The sequence below is a fragment of the Pan troglodytes genome, chromosome 6 (assembly GCF_028858775.2).
Source record: "Pan troglodytes isolate AG18354 chromosome 6, NHGRI_mPanTro3-v2.0_pri, whole genome shotgun sequence".
NCBI lineage: Eukaryota > Metazoa > Chordata > Mammalia > Primates > Hominidae > Pan > Pan troglodytes.
The window spans coordinates 145,968,451-145,986,878 of NC_072404.2; the positions used below are offsets into that span (position 1 = coordinate 145,968,451).

Consider the following 18,428-nt stretch of genomic DNA (forward strand, 5'->3'; position numbering starts at 1 on the left):
ATTCTTTGTACTTCTGGCAATTTTTACCATCTATTAAACATTGTAATGATATACTGTAAAGACTCTAGTACTCATGGAGTTTCTTTAGCAAGAAGCTTGGCTGGGATCAAACTCCAAACTTTATTTCCTCCATAGTGAGTTGCAGCTGAATTCTCCATTCAATTCTTTCATCTTACAACTACTGCTTTTGGCAGGTCTCCTAGAGTATTCTCCTGTATATATGTAGTTCAGTTGGTCAGCCAGTGATTTTTGTAGAGTTTAAAATTCATTTTGAGACTCATTCCTTTTATGGCTCCCTCTTTTCCAGGTTTTCCACTCTAAGTTTTCAGTTACTCTTCCAACCTCAAACTGTTTTGACCACTCTGTCCAGAAATACTATAGCTTTCTGTCATCCTACACTGAAGAATTACAGAATGCCCTCAGGAGAATAGCAAAAAAACCCCACAAATTTCACCCAGTATAGCTTTTGTCTTTCAGGCATCAACTGCTTCCCTCCAGTTTTTGCTTGCTTTTCACCACTCCCCAATATTTTCATACTGTTGTGGGTTATCTTCATTTTGGGAAGGTATAGCTTTGTACTAATGTCAATTATTATTTGCAGGAGGATTAAGCTGGCCAAGCTACACCATTATTGGAAGGAGGAAGCTCAACCGAATATTTTTAAATATTCCATTTTATCTTCTCTGTTGACATTTAAGATCTATATGTTTCACAAAGATTTTTTTGTTAGTTACAATATTCATCCTCAAGAGATTACAATATTCATCCTTATCACAGTGTATCATCAAATAATATACTACTGCATGATACAAAAACTTTACAAATGTCCATTTTTCTCCCTCATGCCCTTTATACTACTATTTTCATATATTTCACTTCTACATATATATAAGCCCCATAATTTGCTGCTGGTTTTAGTAAAAATTGTATATATTTATAATTTACCTACATATTTACCTTTTAATTTACCTACACATTTACCCTTTCTCTTGTCCTTCATTCCTCCTGAAGATCCAGGCATCCATCTACTATCATTTCTTTTTAGCTGGAAAAACTCCTTTTAGCATCCTTCATGATGCAGGTATGCAGACACAAATCCTTTCGGGTTTTTGTTTTTTCCTGGTTGAAAATGTTTTAATTTCACCTTCATCTGGAAGAATACTTTTAGAGTACAGAACTCCAGATTTTCAGTTATTTGTTTCAACAATTTTAAGATGTCCATTATCCTCTCGTATCCATTTTTCTAATGAGAATTCAACCATTCTTATTTTTGTTTCCCTGAATCTAATGAATCTAATGTGTCTTTTTTTTTTAAAAAAGGCGACTTTCAAGCTTTTCTTTCATTCTTTCTCTTTTGGTTTTCAACTTTTTACTTGTAATATATATGACTAGGTTATGATTAGGTGTGGTTTTTATTTATCCTACTTGAGTGTCACTGGCCATCTTGGATTCATTTTGGGTTGTTTGTTGTTATTTTTTGAGATGGGGATCTCACTCTGTCACCCGGGTTGGAGTGCAGTGGTGTCATCTCAGGTCACTGTAACCTCTGCCTCCCAGCCTCCCATGCTCAACCGATCCTCCCACCTCAGCCTCCTGAGTAGCTGGGACCACAGGCCTGCGTCACCATGCCTGGCTAATTTTTGTATTTTCTTCTGATAGAGATGGGGTTTTGTCATGTTGCCCAGGCTTGTCTTGAACTCCTGAGCTCAAGCAATTCACCTGCCTCAGCCTCCCAAAGTGCTAGGATTACAGCCATGAGCCACCGCACCCAGCCCCTTTCATTCATTTTGGAAAATTCTCATCCATTGATATGGTTTGCCTGTGTCCCCACCCAAATCTCATCTTGAACTTCCACGTGTTATGGGAGGGACAAAGTGGGAGGTAATTGAATCATGGGGGCAAGTGTTTCCCATGCTGTTCTCATGATAGTAAGTCTCATGAGATCTGATGGTTTTAAAAATGGGAGTTTCCCTGCACAAGCGCTCTCTCTCTTTGCCTGCTGCCATCTATTCAAGACGTGACTTGTTCCTCCTTGCCTTCCACCATGATTGTGAGGCTTCCCCAGCCACGTGGAATTGTAAGTCCATTAAACTTCTTCCTTTTGTAAATTGCCCAGTCTCGGGTATGTCTTTATCAGCAGCATGAAAATGGACTAACATATCCATTATCTCTTCAAAGATTTATTCTATTCCATTCTGTTTCCTTTCCTTCTGAGACTCATTACACAAGTATTAGACTTTTTGATATATTCCCTAGGCTTCAGATGTTCTATTCTTTTATTTTCTTTTCTTATTTTTCTCCCTATGCTTCAGTTTGGACAATTTCTATTGACTTGTCTTTAAGTTCTCTAATCTTTTTTCCACTGTGTCCAATCTGCTATTAAGTGCTCCAAATAAATTTTTATTTTTGATATTGTATTTTTTGGTTCAAGATTTTTTTTCTAGTTTCTATTTATCTATTGAATTCCTTACCCATTTACACATTTTGTCCATCTTTTCCACTCTTTAGTGGAAAGATGTAATTTACAAAAGTTACAAAAGTTCACTTTACAAAACTCCTTTGGTGTTCACTTTAGAGAAGTTGTTTAAAAGTCACTGCCTAGTAATTTCTAAAGTCACTGCCTCCTAATTTCTATATGTGGGTCATCTGTAAGTCAGCTTCTACTGACTGTTTCTTTTCCTCTTGTTTATGGGTTACATGTCACTGCCTCTGTATTTTTTGATTGTTTGCTAGACACTGCTTATAAAGGTGCAGTAGAGACTGATGTAACTAATACTTATCATTAGAAAAGTGCAGGTCCTTTTTCATTTTTAGCAGCTAATAGTTGATCTGGGTCAGGACTTTGCTGCAGCTTTAATTAAATTCAGTTATCTGCTGTTTACAAATGATCTGAGGAACAGATCAGGTTTCCCCTTTCAGCAGGGCATTAGTAGTAGTGGCAGATTCTAGAGATCTTTCTCTGTGTTACACCTCAGTTTGCCAGGCCACATAAGAAATCTTTGTTTTAGAGCTCAGCCATAAGCCTTCAGGCTGGGGAAGGGGTCTTCTTTGCTCCCTAGATCCATGCCCAGCTTACTATACCTCAAAAGATCTCTCATTCCTGCCCTTCCCTAGCCTTCGAAAGACTGCTAAAGTATATTTGGTCACATCTTATGTGCCTCAGACTTGTGGAATGATCTTAGGCAAATCACTAAATGCAGTACTTCAACATTCTCTTTTATAAAAATAAAAGGGATAGGATAATTCTTAATGTCCCTGCCAACTTTCATATTTAATTATCTATATATCTTATGATCAATGCATACATTTTTTGTTCAATATCAGTTTGTTAATGTGCTATTAATAATTAAGTACATATACAAGAGCATACAGTAAGGTTAAAAAAAGTGTGACTTGAAATTCCATAATTTTTTTTAAAAATTGAAAAACATTGAACTCATCTGTAAAGTCAGCACTGCCCCCAAAAAAATTCATAAAGGAAATAAACTCTAAGGTATATTAACTTTGCAAATGGAAAATAACCCAGGTTTAGGTGAAGACACTTACCCATCCTCAGTTTCTTTTAGTAAGCGACTGGCAATTCGGATCAGCATGCAGTAAGCAAACTGTGACTTGAGACCAGATTTAGTAAACTTATTCAACATCTTGGAAACAGCAAGTCGATCATTCTTTCTAAGGTGATACAGGACTCCCAATGCATGGTACTAAAGAACATGAAAAAGAAGGTAGCATATGGATTAGAAAGATGTCAAAATATTTACACAAAAATAGAATTACATGGAACTAGATTAAAGATTTCTTTAAAATACCCAGGTCACAAGTACACAAATATTTTTTTCACACTGAACTAAACACAGGCAAGACTGAAAAGATTAAACGTTTCTAATTTACCCCCAGAAGCTGTCGATTCAGACTGGCAGGTATAAGGGAGGTGACATACAACCTGAAGATGGCTCTAGCAGGCTCAACACTGGCTCACACATCCTCAGTACACACGCTCTCGGGTCCAGGGCTTTACTGGTGCTATCTGTCTCTACGAGTGGCTTTACATCATCTGTGGCCACCTTAGTAATTAAAGGATTAATCTCCTAAAGCAGGCTACAAGAGTGTCATCATCTTGACACTTTGTATAAAAACACATGATCAGAGTCAGGAGAACGAGAGTGTTTCCCAAGGGAAAAATGACTACTCTGTTTCCTAATAACTGAATATGCTACCATAGAAGTCATAAACATCAAGAGGGCATAAACGCCCTCTCAAATAAAATGGGGTACTTTACACACAATTTCCAGTGAAGAATTTAATCTTATTCCTCTTAAGAATAACCTAATAAATATCAAAAGAAGCTCTTTTTGACAAAATGGTTTCAAAGTTTCATAAAGTAAAAGCTGCTCCATATGATTTTTATAATGCCTATAATCAAGGCCTCAGAACTTGGAATTATCTTTTTACACAAATTATTTTTCAAATAAAAGACTGCCATGAGCATCTCAATCTACTACTGAATATAACAATCTTTCCCAAATATTCCTACAAAGGGTCATCTAGCTTCTATGAAACACTTGAAGGGCAGTATTCAAATGGCAGTAATCATAATTAGTGAGATTCCTACTTCAGAATACGTACTAGTAGCTGCTTAATTTGCCTTTAGTTAACGTTTATCTAGGGAATCAATACACTGCCCCTACAATACAGGTTTAAAGAATGCTGATCCTGAGACAAGCTAATGTGATTCAATGACAATACCTGGACCATAATATTATCACTTGATGCAGCTTCTTGGGCTTCATTGATCCAGCGCTTAACCACATCATAGCTTATCTTCATCATGTGCTAAATACAGGAAAAAAAATGAGAATAAATAATGCTTGGTCACTAGAAGCTTAGAAACATGAGTTAGTTTTCTCTGAAAATCACAGACATTTCCCAAGAGGAAGAAAACTATGTAGCTCTTATAAGTCTATTTTGTGTCTTTACTCCTGGAGCAACTGATAAACCAGAAGTATTTTCTCCCATACCTGTTACAAAGGTGAGTATATGTAAGCTGGGAAAGGTGTGTAAAAGGAAGTAATGAAAGAGGAAGAACAGGATGGGGATGGACAGTCAACAGAATGGTGCTTAAATAACGTTATCATAACAAGCTTTACTTCCAGGAAACTCCCCTGGAAGAAAGAGAGTACTAGTATATTCTCTGCTATAAAACTCAGCCAATTATATTCCAGAATCAGGAACTCTTGTATTTAGATGTCTTACACATTCACATATAGGTAACTGACGTTAATCAAATGCAATGTGATAAGTTTTAATGTATAAATTGTGTTCTGCTGAAAAACGGAAAGAAAAATGTATTACTAAAAAAAAGACCACTTCCTGGGAGGAAATTCAGAAGTGGGACAGGAAACTTTGGATTGAAGGATACACGTAGACAAAGGGCACCAGAAAAAGCAGAGGACAAAGAGACAAGTAGTAGAAGTCATAAAGGTCATAAAGAAGATTTTAAATGAAAGAAAAGGGTCCTAGGTTTCTTTCCTGTCCCATACCCCACATTTACCCCTCTTTTATTATGTGTACAACATAACTTTCAGATTTCCAAAACCTTTCAAACATACGAACATTTTATGTTTTTAATTGCTCAATGATCCTATAGATCAGCAATCTCCAACCTTTTTGGCACCAGGGATTGGTTTTATGGAAGACAATTTTCCCATGGACAGAGGGCAGGGGGATAGTTTTTGGATGAAACTGTTCCACCTCAGATCATTAGGCATTAGATTCTCATATGAGGCCGGCAACCTAGATCCCTGCATGCGCAGCTCACAATAGGGTTTGAGCTCCTATGAGAATCTAACACTGCTGCTGGTCTGGCAGGAGGCGGAGCTCAGGCAGGAATGCTCGCTTGCCTGCCACTCACCACCTGCTGTGCAGCCCAGTTCCTGACAGGTCACAGACCAGTCAGGTCTGTGAAGCCCTGGGGTGGGGACCCCTGCTCTAGATAAAACACACTTGGATAAAGTAATAGAGGTGTATACATATTTTTAACTGTTTCATTTGTGAGACAATCATAGTGATACTTTGTTTTCGCAACTCAAAACTGTACCATGCTTAAGAACTAGGAAGCTGCTTGTTCACTTACCAGGGAAGATACCAGTGCTGAACTGGATACACTGGAAACTTTATCCACAATGGCCTGCTTCATGTATCTTTCAATGGCTTGCAACATTGTTCCCTAATAACATTCAAAAAGAAAAAATTGTTAAGGAAAAACATATTTATGCAAAATTACTCTTATGCTTCAAAATAATTTTCAAAAACCAATCTTATATTTGTTTCTGTGCAAATATTTAGAATGCACTAAAAGGATGATAATATAGTAATAATATCCCAAAGGGCAGAACCCAAACAACGAAGTTGAAGCTTTAAGAAAGAACATTTAAGATTATATATAAAGAAGAATAACTGTTCAACAATGAAATAAACTGTCTCAAAATGGAGAATCTCAGTTTGGAAGAAATACACAAGCAGAGGCTGAACCCATCAGGAAAGTCATAAAGAAATTCCTATATGGAGATGGAGCCTGCTTTTGAAGTTATGAAGATTCCTCTATGTGAAGGGCACATATTATATACAGATCCCAGAGAGTCCTAGAAATCAAACGTAATCCCTGATTATCTGAGATACATAAAGAATTAAATGTGTAGTGTACTACTATAGTGAGCCCTCAACATAAAATCCTCTGGAAATACAGTTCTTTTTAACTTTAACTGGGAAAAAGCACTGGGAAGGTGGTGGCAGATAAAGATGAGTAAAAAGACTGAGAGCAATATTCGGATGAAAAAAAGAGTTTTATTGCTAGCACTAGCATGGTCAAGTCTCACGCTGCTACCAATGTAATGCAAAAAATAAAAAACAATCACAACAGAACAACAGTGCACCAAAAAATATTAAAGCATTTCTATTACTCCTTCTAGGATCCAGATTTATCAGATGTATAATTTGGTCCTGCTCAACCTTTACAACTTAAGAAGGTTACAAACATACACCTAAAATATACCCAAGCATGGGTATATAGCTATTATTCAATTTGCTTGGTAATGCCTGGCCTACCCTTCCTACTCAGAGTTCCCAGAAAGAGACAGCCTAACATACTACATGATCTCATCCCTCCAGATATAATGAACTGGATCAATGTTAAACACCTGACTCAGACATAGGTGTATATAAGCTACTGGCCTATTGCTGACTAATCAGATTCTCTCTCTTAAATGTTTCAATAAGAGGGCCTGTGTCTAGTACATGATGGATCACCACAGTGAATAGCCTGGCCAACATGGTGAAACCCTGTTTCTACTAAAAATACAAAAATTAGCTGGGCATCGGCCTGGTTTTAGAAAATATTTCATAGGGAAGTTGAAGATCTGGAAATTTATTCCTTTAAAACTCTCCTCAGACAGATCTGAGGATATTGCCTGGGTATTCCTTGCAGTCTTACCATACCCTAGGAAAATCTTCATTTACCCCACTTGGAAGACTTCTTAATATAGGCATATCCGAACTCCAATGTCCCTGACTATCCATTATTTTGAGACACCAAAGCAAATGTCCTAGGAAGTAAGGAGGAAGACTTGTTGTTCTTGGAATAGAAGTGAGTTATGAGAGAAGTCAAAAAGGATGGCTCCAAGTTGGTGTAGCATGAAGGTCATGGATACGGTCCTTGGCTTTGCAGTTCTAGAAGTGGATTTTGTCAGTTCACACAAAGGTATTCATGTTTTGTCACATTAAATCAAACTCATAGGAAGTTATGTACATAACAGAATGCCAGTGCATTCTTTTATACTTATAGCCACCAAGTGAACTGGATTATCGCTCCTGTTGGGGAAATCTTATCTGGGAAGATCAATTATAATCAGAAAGTTACATGAGGAGTGTGGATCTTGAGCATGGCTATTGTCAATGAGCTGATGAGCAGGTGCTCAGTGCCTGGCATATAATAGGAGCTCAGTAATTATGGAATGAATGCACTTCATCTATGTCTTCATTATAGATGCTAAAGAGGAAGTTTAAGATTCTGATAGGCCACCCCAACATGTTTTTTGATCAGGTAGATCTTTCCTTTTTCCTCAAGTTATACTCTTAAATGGCTATATCGTGTAGATATTAAATCCAATAAAATTTCATAATTCAGGGAATTATATAATTGCAACAGCTAAGTTTTATCTATCATCTCTGAGCCTAGAAGTTAGGACTGTTTATTTAAAAGAGATTGGAGATTGCTTTCTTGTGCCCTGTAGGAGTAGCGATGGTGGTAGCGGCTGAATGATCTGTATTTCACAATACTGTTTGGTGGCCAAGAGTGTACTGCATACAAAGAATGACACTGGGTGACCTTCAGTGCTGGTGCTTTCCTAGAGGTGGGACACCCTGACTAGGGAAGTGCTGAGCCACGTGTGGGCCAGCCAGCGGTTGTGGACTGTACTGTGGTGAAGAGGAACAATAAATTTCCCCCACTCCTTAGATCCCCCTTAGGACATAATACTTGATATTGCTTTTAAGGATAGACAAAAAGACAAGCCTTTTCAAATTTTAAAATCATTAGGGATGAGTTGCCAAAAAATTTGGATAAGTTTTATCTGGAAGCCAGAAGACATTGTCTCCTCAAGGCTTTTTCTGGCTCTAGGATAAGCTATTGAGATAGAGGAAAAGATGCCAGGCTGAGAAGTTTCATTTAGTATTTTAACAATAACAAAAAAGACATACAAAATCCAAACACTTCTTTTTACAATTCAGATATATATTTTTTTCCAAGTGCAAAATACTCTATGAACTGCATCATTTGCTGTTTATTGTTGATTGTGTAGGAGATGCTTACTATATTGGCAGCAGTGGAAGGCAGATATAAATACAGTATTTTGAGATTTCGTCTGCATTTTAACAAAAAGCCTCCCACATGGCGATGATTATTCTGAAACTTGAGTTCAGCTCACACAGAAGAATAAAGTTTTCAGTTTGTTCAAACTGCTACAAAAAAAAAAATTAGCCAGGTGTGGTGGTGGGTGCCTGAAATCCCAGCTACTCAGGAGGCTGAGGCAGGAGAATTACTTGAACCCGGGAGGCGGAGGTTGCAGTGAGCCAAGATCGTGCCACTGCACTCCAGCCTGGGCGAAAGCACGAGACTCCGACTCAAAAAAGAAAAAGAAAAAAAATCTGCTGTTGAATTCTTAAAGCTGCCCAATTTCTTGCCCTGGTGTCTACCTATAAGCTTCACCTCAAATTCTGAGATTTGTGTCCTATAATAAAGCTTTTTAAGATAAATTTGAATGGGTTTTTGTTTCCTGCAAGCAATGTACCCTCACCACAACAGTTCAAGGGGGCAAATAAAGAGAGAAAATGGACTAACATAAATAAAGGAAAAAAATCTGAAGAAAAAAGAAAGCCTGGAGCCACAAAAGCCTTTCTGGTGATCATGTTTCTCTTATACTGAAAATTCACAAAGTCAGACTAGGAAATCCTACTAAATCTACATGGCCACCTGCAGATAAACATAGTGTTCCATTTGGTAACTCAGTGAAACAGATAACTTACATCGGTGATCCTGCAGAGAGCTCTGATGGCCGGGCCTCGGTATACATCTTCTTTTCCAGTCATGTCTTTAGTCAGACTAAGAAAAATCAAATTGGTTAACCTAAGATCAATTAAAATCTCTCCCATGGAGCTCACCCCTAGACAATTTCCAATTGTCCCATAATTATCTTAATGCAGCTACTAATTCAACAAATATTTATGGAGCAGATTCTTTGTATATGTGCTAAGACTACTGCGTAGAAGACTGTTCTAATTCAAGAATAAAGCAATGAGCAAAATTAGTAAAAAGCAAAAAGTCCTTTGCCTTCATGGAACTTATCATTCTGGGAGGAAGAAAGATAATCACGTAAACAAAACAACCCCTTCCCCATAATTTTAGATACTGATAATTTGCATAAAAGATAAACTAAGGACAATGGTATAAAGAGTCCTAGTCTGACATACCCCCAAATCCTAAAATCCCATCAGACTAGACATAACTTTTAAAAATAAATTAACAAAAATAATTAACTCAAGAGGTATCTCTCTTTGGCATGGCTTTCTAAAATTATCAATTGCTTCAGACCTTTCTGCTGAGCTTCAAAAACAGGCAGAGGTGTGAACTAGCTACAAAATTCCATGTCCATGCTTTAAAGAGGTTTTTAACCTTTTACCCTCCCTTCTTTAGCTCCCCATGCATTTATACTACTGCTATCAATCTCTCCACTTCCTCAACTCCTCTCACATAATCCAAAATGGTCTACAACTCTGACTCCCTCCATTAGGAAACCAAGAGGAAGAAGTTTTGACTGATAGTCCTTCATTTCTTTTTCAATTAGGAAAGCAATTTGGCCAGGTGTGGTGGCTCATGTCTGTAATCCCAGCACTTTGGGAGGTCAAGGTGGGAGGATCACTTGAGCTCAGGAGTGCAAGACCAGCCTGGGAAACATGGCTAAACCCCGTCTCTACAGATAATACAAAAATTAGACTGGTGTTGTGGGGTGTGCCTGTAGTCTCAGCTACTTGGGAGGTTGAGGTGGGAGGACTGCTTGAACCCAGGAGGCAGAGGTTGCAGTGAGCTGAGATGGCACCACTGTACTCCAACCTGGGTGACAGAGTGAGACCCTGTCTCAAAAAAAAAAAAAAAAAAAAAGACTTTTTTTGGAAGTGTCCTGCACTTAAAAAATTTTGTAGCGTGGGCATTTTTCCCTGATGCACTCTTTCTGGCTCTGTCAGATGCAAGCTTGGTTTTCCGGATGTCCAAGAGGATCTATGAACTAGATTCTACTGTCAGCAATGGGGAGCCCTGAACAATACACTCGTTCATTAATTTAAGTGCCAAGGACTATGAATTTTCCTCTGACCATAGCTTTAGTTGAACTCATAGGTTTTCATCATTAGATTTTAAAAATATTCTGTAATTTCAATTTTTACTTATATACTGTCCCAAAAGTTGAGGTTTTCTTTTTATTTTTCCATTTTGACATATCTGGGTACTATCTGTTCATTTTCTTCTCAAAATAAATGTATCATTTGATTGCATTGTAATGACAGAATAAGTCTCTACTATATTTCCACATTCTAGAATTAACAGGTTTTCAGGGGCTGAATGCTGAATAATTTGTAAGTGTTCCATGAATACTTATAAAGGTGACTTTTCTATTATAAAGGTAAGGTTTTCATAAGTATTAATCAATCTGTATCAAGTATATTATTCATATCTTTTTTACCCTTAGGTTTTTCCTTCTTTTTAAAACAAAGGCTGATACTATTTTGTTTCTATTTACATTTTTTGTGATTTTTGGCTTATGTACTTTGGTGTTACATTAATAAATAATTCATGACAGTTCCTCCACATTTTGGATAAAGTACCTCATTCTTGTCTCCTTCAAAACTTTTTGCATTTAATTCAATTTTCTAATTATTAATACCTTCACCCAAGCTTCCTTTCAGTAGTGTTTGCCTTATGTGCTTTCACCCCTCCTTTTATATTCAAATTTTGCTTTGCCTTGTTTTATATACATCACAATATGTAGCATATAGTTAGCTGTATTTTATTTTTAAACTAATCTGTATTTCTTTTAATAGGCAATGTCTGGTGTTAATTCTATGAATTTGTTTTGTGTTACATCTCTATTTTTAGTACTTTCTTTGTTTCCTATAAGGCAGTGTTATCCAACAGAACTTTTTTCAATGATGGAAAATGTTCCATCATTCAGTATAGTAGCCACAAGCTAAATGTGTCTAATGAGCACTTGAAATATAGCTAGTGTGACTAATGAACTGAATTTTCAATTTTACAAAAGCTCAATTAATGTTCACTATAACAGCCATATGTATCTAATGGCTATCTTATTGGACAATACAGATGTAAGAGTGTCTTTTGTTTTCCTAAGTGAATGTGTTTTCTCTCTGAAATATGGGAGATTTACATTCTAGTTCTTTTTGTCGCTGCCATAAAACTTTAGATAAAAGAGTTAAGCTATGAAAGCAAATAAATTAATGCACATAAGCTTTCTCCTCTCTCATCTGCCCTCCCGTGTATCTCCAAATTTTTGTATTATTCTTTTTGTATTATCATGGATTATAACATTTACATTCTATCTTTAATCATAATTTCTATAGTAGTTTAACCCTACTTCTGTAATTGAATACATTCAATGCTCACTGGTAATTCATTTCCTGTAGCCCCTCTATTACAGAATTCACTCTTTTGATTTAATATAACTTCAATGCTTAATTTTATTTTCCAAGAAAAGCTCACAGGTGTTATGGTCCCTGAATTCTTTCCAGTGTGGAAGTCTGCTTGTTGTCCCTGTACTTGAATGACAATTCGCTTAGCTGTATTATTCTTGTATCACATGTTCTGTTTCTTAAAACTTTGCAGACACTGTCCCCATTCTTTTCTGACACTGAAAACTGCCATGAATGGCTGAAGTCGGACTTAGTTTTTCTCACTTTTAAATGACTAGCTTTTTCTGCCAGAAGTCTTAAAAATTACTTGTTTCTCTCCACAGTACAAGTTAACCAAGATGCATGTTGGTGTCAGTCATTCTGTTACAATTTTTATTGGAATACAGTATGCTATTTTAATATGTAGATTTATTTTAATACATAGCTATGTTTTTAAAAGTTCTCTTTTTTAATGTTTTATCTATAAATAGGGTTACTACTTCAGCAATGTCAAAAGTTTTGCCCTCTCATCTCTATTAAATTGCTTAAATTTTTTTCTTTTAGTTCAGCATTTCAATGAGTGTCTGTTAAGTGTCAGACACTGTTCCAGACACTTAGGATACTTTAGCAAGCAAAAGACACAAAGACTCCTGCCCTCAACAAGCATACATTCTGACAGGGAACAATCTAGTAAATATTTCAGGCTTTGCAGGCTATATGACTACCCCACAACCACTTGATTTGGTTGCTGTAACATAAAAACAGCCATACACAATACATACACAACCCTCTGGCCCATAGAGTGGAGCTGGGTGCCACAGGGACTATTCCCAACCCTTGAAACCTAAAAGTTTACCTGATTAAATTTAAAAATTGTCTGGTGCTAGTGACTCTTTTCTTTCCTCTCATTGTCTCCCTTTCTGAATGGGAATGTATATAATTGTTATTCTATGCCTGTCCCACCACAGTTATTTTAGCAGCACATAACTTGTTTGCTAGTTTCACAGGTCCATAGATAAAGAGGAATTCTGTCTTGGGATGAATCATACCCAGAAACTCACCTATACTGGAGTTAGATGATTAGATTATGAGATTTGGGACTTTTGAGTTATAATATTTAACGAGATTTTAGACCTGAGTTAATGCACTGGGTTTAGATTTTGGAAGATTTTTACAATATGGTGAATGTGTTTTGCATGTAGGATGGATGTAAATCTTTAGGGACCAGACAGAAGCCTGTGGTAAGCTAAACAGCAGCCCCCAAAGACATCAAAGTCCTACTCCCTAGATCCTTAAATGCACTTTATATGGCAAAAGGTACTTTGCAGATGTGATTAAGTTAAAGACACTGAGATGGGGAAATTATATTGAATTATTTGGGTGAGTCCTAAATGTAATCACAAGTGTCCCCATAAGAGCAAGGCAGAGGGAGATTTGATACAGGAAGCATATGTGACAACGAATCAAGAGACTGGAATGATGGGAAGGGGGAGCTAGGATTCGAGGAATGCAGGTAGCCTCAAGAAGCTAGAAAAGGCAAGAAAACAGATTTTGCCCTAGAGCCTGCAGAAGGAACCTGCTCTGCCTATACTTCTGACATCAAACTGGTGAAACTGATTTTAGACTTCTAGCCTCCAGAACTGTAAAAGAATTTGTGTTGTTTTAAGCCACCAGATTTGTTAAGTTACTAAGTTTGTGGTAACTTGTTCCAGCAGCACTGGGAAATCAATGCACAGGAATGGCACATTTATTCTGTAAATATTTTAGACTTTACAGGTTATATGATCTCCTCACAACTACTCAATTCTGTAGCTGCAGCACAAAGGCAGTTATACACAATACATTAAGAAATAGTGTGGCTGTGTTCCAACAAAACTTTATTTACAGCTGGGCACGGTGCTCACGCCTGTAATCCCAGCATTTTGGGAGGCCAAGGCGGGTGGATCACTTGAGGTCAGGGGTTCAAGACCAGCCTGACCAACGTGGTGAAACCTCGCCTCTACTAAAAATATAAAAAACTGGCCGGACGCAGTGGCTCACACCTGTAATCCCAGCACTTTGGGAGGCCGAAGCGGGTGGATCACAAGGTCAGGAGTTTGCGACCAGCCTGGCCAACATAGTGAAACCCCGTCTCTACTAAAAACACAAAAAATTAGCTGGGTGTGGCAGCGCACACCTGTAATCCCAGCTACTCGGGAGGCTGAGGTGGGAGAGTCACTGGAACCCAGGAGATGGAGGTTGCAGTGAGCCAAGATCATGCCACTGTACTCCACCCTGGGAGACAGAGCGAGACTCCATCTCAAAAAAAAAAAAAAAGACAACAAAAAAACTTTATTTACATGGTTTTGGCCATGTACCATAGCTTGTCAACCCATGTTCTATACCTCTGTCATAGCTTTGGCTGTCCTGACAGCAAAGGCTTGCATAAAGGTAGTTTATTTAGGAAGGTGTTCAGACGGAGAAGTGAATGACAGGGAAATGAACAGGGAAGGAGGTAAAAACAATATAAAGACCTTTCCTTGAGTGGGTCACTGATGCTGGCAACTGGTTATTTAATGAGCAATCTTCCGAGGAGCCTTATGAAATACATCTCAGAACCACTAACTGTTAGCCCCTGGCTGAATGTTAACCCCAGAGTATTAATTCCCCCATACTTCTGGGGAGTATACACGTGAGCTGCAAGTGAATCTGAGTAGGCAAAAAACACTCAGTGCATACCTGAAGTAAGGCAGTAACAATGCCAGTGAGCTGAGCCCCAAAAGAATTGCTCATGATGCCACAGCTGGAATAAAAGATAAGGCCTGAGACCATGTGAAGTGGCTCAAAAGAGGTGTCCAATACAGTCTACCCTTTCCATCCCTCAAATTTGTTCATGTCCTCCATTAAGTCTAATCTATCATGGAGGCTTCAAGACGGTAGCAATCACTATTTCTACAAAACACTAAATAAAGGAAGGTGAGTGGAACATAGTTCAATCCTTGCTGCTACAACGAATTTCAAGGCCATAATTGATATTCATCATCTCCTTCCTAAAACCACCCATTCTACATTTCCTTCCCCACTGGCCAGCACTTTATCTGGTTTTGGCTACTTCTCCAATAGTTGACTCAAACCTTTATCCCAAAGGATGTAAGCCCCATGTTGGGTGCACCCTGATTGAACCACTGATTGTTCTCTACCCCTACCACCACTGTCAGAGGCAAGAAAGCACCAAAATATACTCAAGGGAATACCATGAATTCTAGACAGAGTCCTTTCTGCCACCATTATACAGAAATGATCCTAGCTCCTGACAGGAATCAAGGTCAATGACCTCTATGAGTACGGTAGCACTTTCCTTACCTTCACTAGAATGAAGAATCCAAAGTGACCTAACAGTGATCATCATTCCAAATATGCAAACTGGCTCAGTTTGTGGCCCTGACTTCTCTGACATGGGACTGTCAGCTGCCTGTGGTTGCCAACGTGTCACTCAGACATATATAATCCTGAAGTGTGGGGTATTTCTGTGCTAAAGATAATCCTCAACCAACAGGAATCAAGAGCCAATGAGTTAAATGCTTCTGTCTTTTCACACCTGAAAAACACTGGCCCCAGGAACCAGGGTCTCTAATTCACATTTGGGGTACAGATGGGATGCTGTCTTAGTCTATTCCATGGGTCTAATTCTGTACTTTCCATTTGTATCAGATTGTATCTGAAAAACGTAGATCAGTCTGACCAAGGTGACCACATTATAGAGTCACCACACAATTTTATTCCACGGTCTGTTAGTCTGTTCATGTGCCAGTACCATGCTGTTTTAATTGTACACGCCTTAGATTTACTGACTAGTAGAGCTAGCTTCCTCTCCCCTCTACCCAATCCCTCATGGTTTTCCTTTTTCAGTGACTTCCCAGCTATTCTCACATTACATTTTCCACGTGAACTTTAGTACCAACCTGCCTAACTCCCATAATATGGTCTGCTGGTATTTTCATTGGGATTCCATTGAATTTATAAATTAGTTTAGGGAGGAATAAAATTTTTATAACATTGAGTTGGCCTATTAAAAAACAGGCAATAACTCTGGGCATGGTGGTGCATGCTACGGCCCCAGCTACTCAGAAGGCTGAGGTGGGAGGATTGCTTGAGCCAGGAGTTTGAGGACAGCCTGGGCAACATAATGAGACCTTGTCTCAAGGAAAAAAATGGAAAAATAAAACAATTTTTTTTTTCAAAGAACAAGGTATCTTTATATTTGTTTAAGTATACTTTGAGTCTTTCAGGAATATCTTAGTCTATTTGGGCTGCTATAACAAAATATTACAGACTAGGTTTCTTATAAACAATAAACATTTATTTTTCATAATTCTGGAGTCTAGGAAGTCCCAGATCAAGATACTGGCAAATCTGGTGACTGGCAAGGTCCTGTTTTGTGGTTCAGATGGCATCTCTTCTAGCTGTGTCTTCACATGGTAGAAGAGACTAGCTAGCTCTCTGCAGTCTTTTCATAAGGGCACTAATTCCAATCCCAAGGGCTCCATCCTCATAATCTAATCACCCCCAAAGGCCTCACTTCCCAACACCATGAACTTGGAGGTTAGGAATTCAAAATACATACTTGGGGGGACACAAACATTCAGACAAGAGTAAGGGGCTTAATATTTTTTCTAAGTTTTGTACATTTATTGTCAAATGTATTCCTAAGTGTTTAATCTTTTTGGTTGTTGTTGTAAATGGGGTTCTGTCTATCTACTATTATGTCCTCTATGTGCTGTTTCTATGAAGACTATTGATTTTTTTTACTTTTTTATTTCAATAGTTTTAGGGGTACAGGTGGTTTTTGGTTACATAGATAAGTTCTTTAGTGGTGATTTCTGAGATTTTAGTGCACCCATCACCCAAGCAGTGTACACAGTACCCAATATGTAGTCTTTTATCCCTCACCCCCTCCTAACCTTCCCCTCTTCCAAGCCCCAAAGTCCATTATGTCATTCTTTTGCCTTTGTGTCCTTGTAGCTTAGCTCCCACCTGTAAGTTAAACATATGATACTTGGTTTTCCATTCAAGTTACTTGACTTAGAATAATGGCCTCCAGTTCCATCCAAGTTGCTGCAAAAGACATTCTTTTGTTCCTTTTTATGGCTGTATTCCATGGTGTATATACACACCACATTTTCTTAATCTACTTGTTGACTGATGGGCACTTAGGTTGGTTCCACGTCTTTGCAATTGTGAACTGTGCTGTTATATACATGCATGTGCATGTGTCTTTTTCATATAATGACTTCTTTTCCTTCGAGTAGATACCCAGTAGTGGGATTGCTGGGTCGAATGGCAGTTCTACTTTTAACTCTTTAAAGAATCTCTATACTGTTTTCCATAATGGTTGTACTAATTTACATCCCCATCAGCAGTGTAACAATGTTCCCTTTTTATCACATCTATGCCAACATCTATTGTTTTTTGACTTTTTAATTACGGCCATTTTGGCAGAAATAAAGTGGTATCTCATTGTGGTTTTAATTTGCTTTTCCCAGATGATTAGTGATGTTGGGCATTTTTTCATATGTTTGTTGGCTGTCTGTATATCTTCTTTTGAGAAATAAGAAGACTATTGATTATTATATATGAATTTTATATCCTGCTGTCCCACTAAATTATTGAGTTCATTTTATTACTGATTATCTGGGGTTCCTAGGTATTCAATCACATCATCTAAAAACAGATAGCTTTACTTCTTTGTTAACTCATTCTTATGTTTCAACTTGGTTTCTCTTGCCTAACTGCATTGCTAAATACCTCCAGCACAATGTTGAATAGCAGTGAAGATAATGAACATCCTTGCTGTGGTTCCTGATCTTAGTGGAAATGCCTCTAGTGTTTCCCCATTAAAAAAAAAAGGGGGGTCATTTTTGACAACCTGTATTTGCCTAAAAAATTATCCATTAAATCTAAATTTCAAATTTATTTCAAAGACTACAAATTTGTCTTTTGATTTTTACATTTCTTCTGTTTCTCCCTTGTCATTTATTTTGCATATTTATGCTTTCTCCTTTTTTTTTTTTTTTTTTTACCAACTTAGCTTACGGGTTTATTTATATTGTTAATTTTTTCAAAAATAGGATTTTGATTTAATAATTAGATATGTTTTTCTATTTTTTCCTCATTAATTTCTGTTTTTATCTATACTAATTCCTATCATGTGCTTTCTT

General features: G+C 37.6%; 1 protein-coding gene across 3 annotated transcripts in view; it reads right to left on the bottom strand.

Annotated features, from left to right (window-relative positions):
- COPG2 (COPI coat complex subunit gamma 2) overlaps positions 1-18,428 on the bottom strand; it is a 164,698-nt gene that overhangs the window by 101,215 nt on the left and 45,055 nt on the right. For all 3 annotated transcript variants that reach the window (XM_519383.9, XM_024358044.3, XM_054687707.2), the window contains exons 6-9: positions 9,580-9,655; positions 6,134-6,226; positions 4,747-4,833; positions 3,547-3,704 (exon numbers count right to left, since the gene is read on the bottom strand). In XM_519383.9, the coding sequence (XP_519383.3) occupies positions 3,547-3,704; positions 4,747-4,833; positions 6,134-6,226; positions 9,580-9,655 (414 nt within the window). The remainder of the gene's footprint in view (positions 1-3,546; positions 3,705-4,746; positions 4,834-6,133; positions 6,227-9,579; positions 9,656-18,428) is intronic.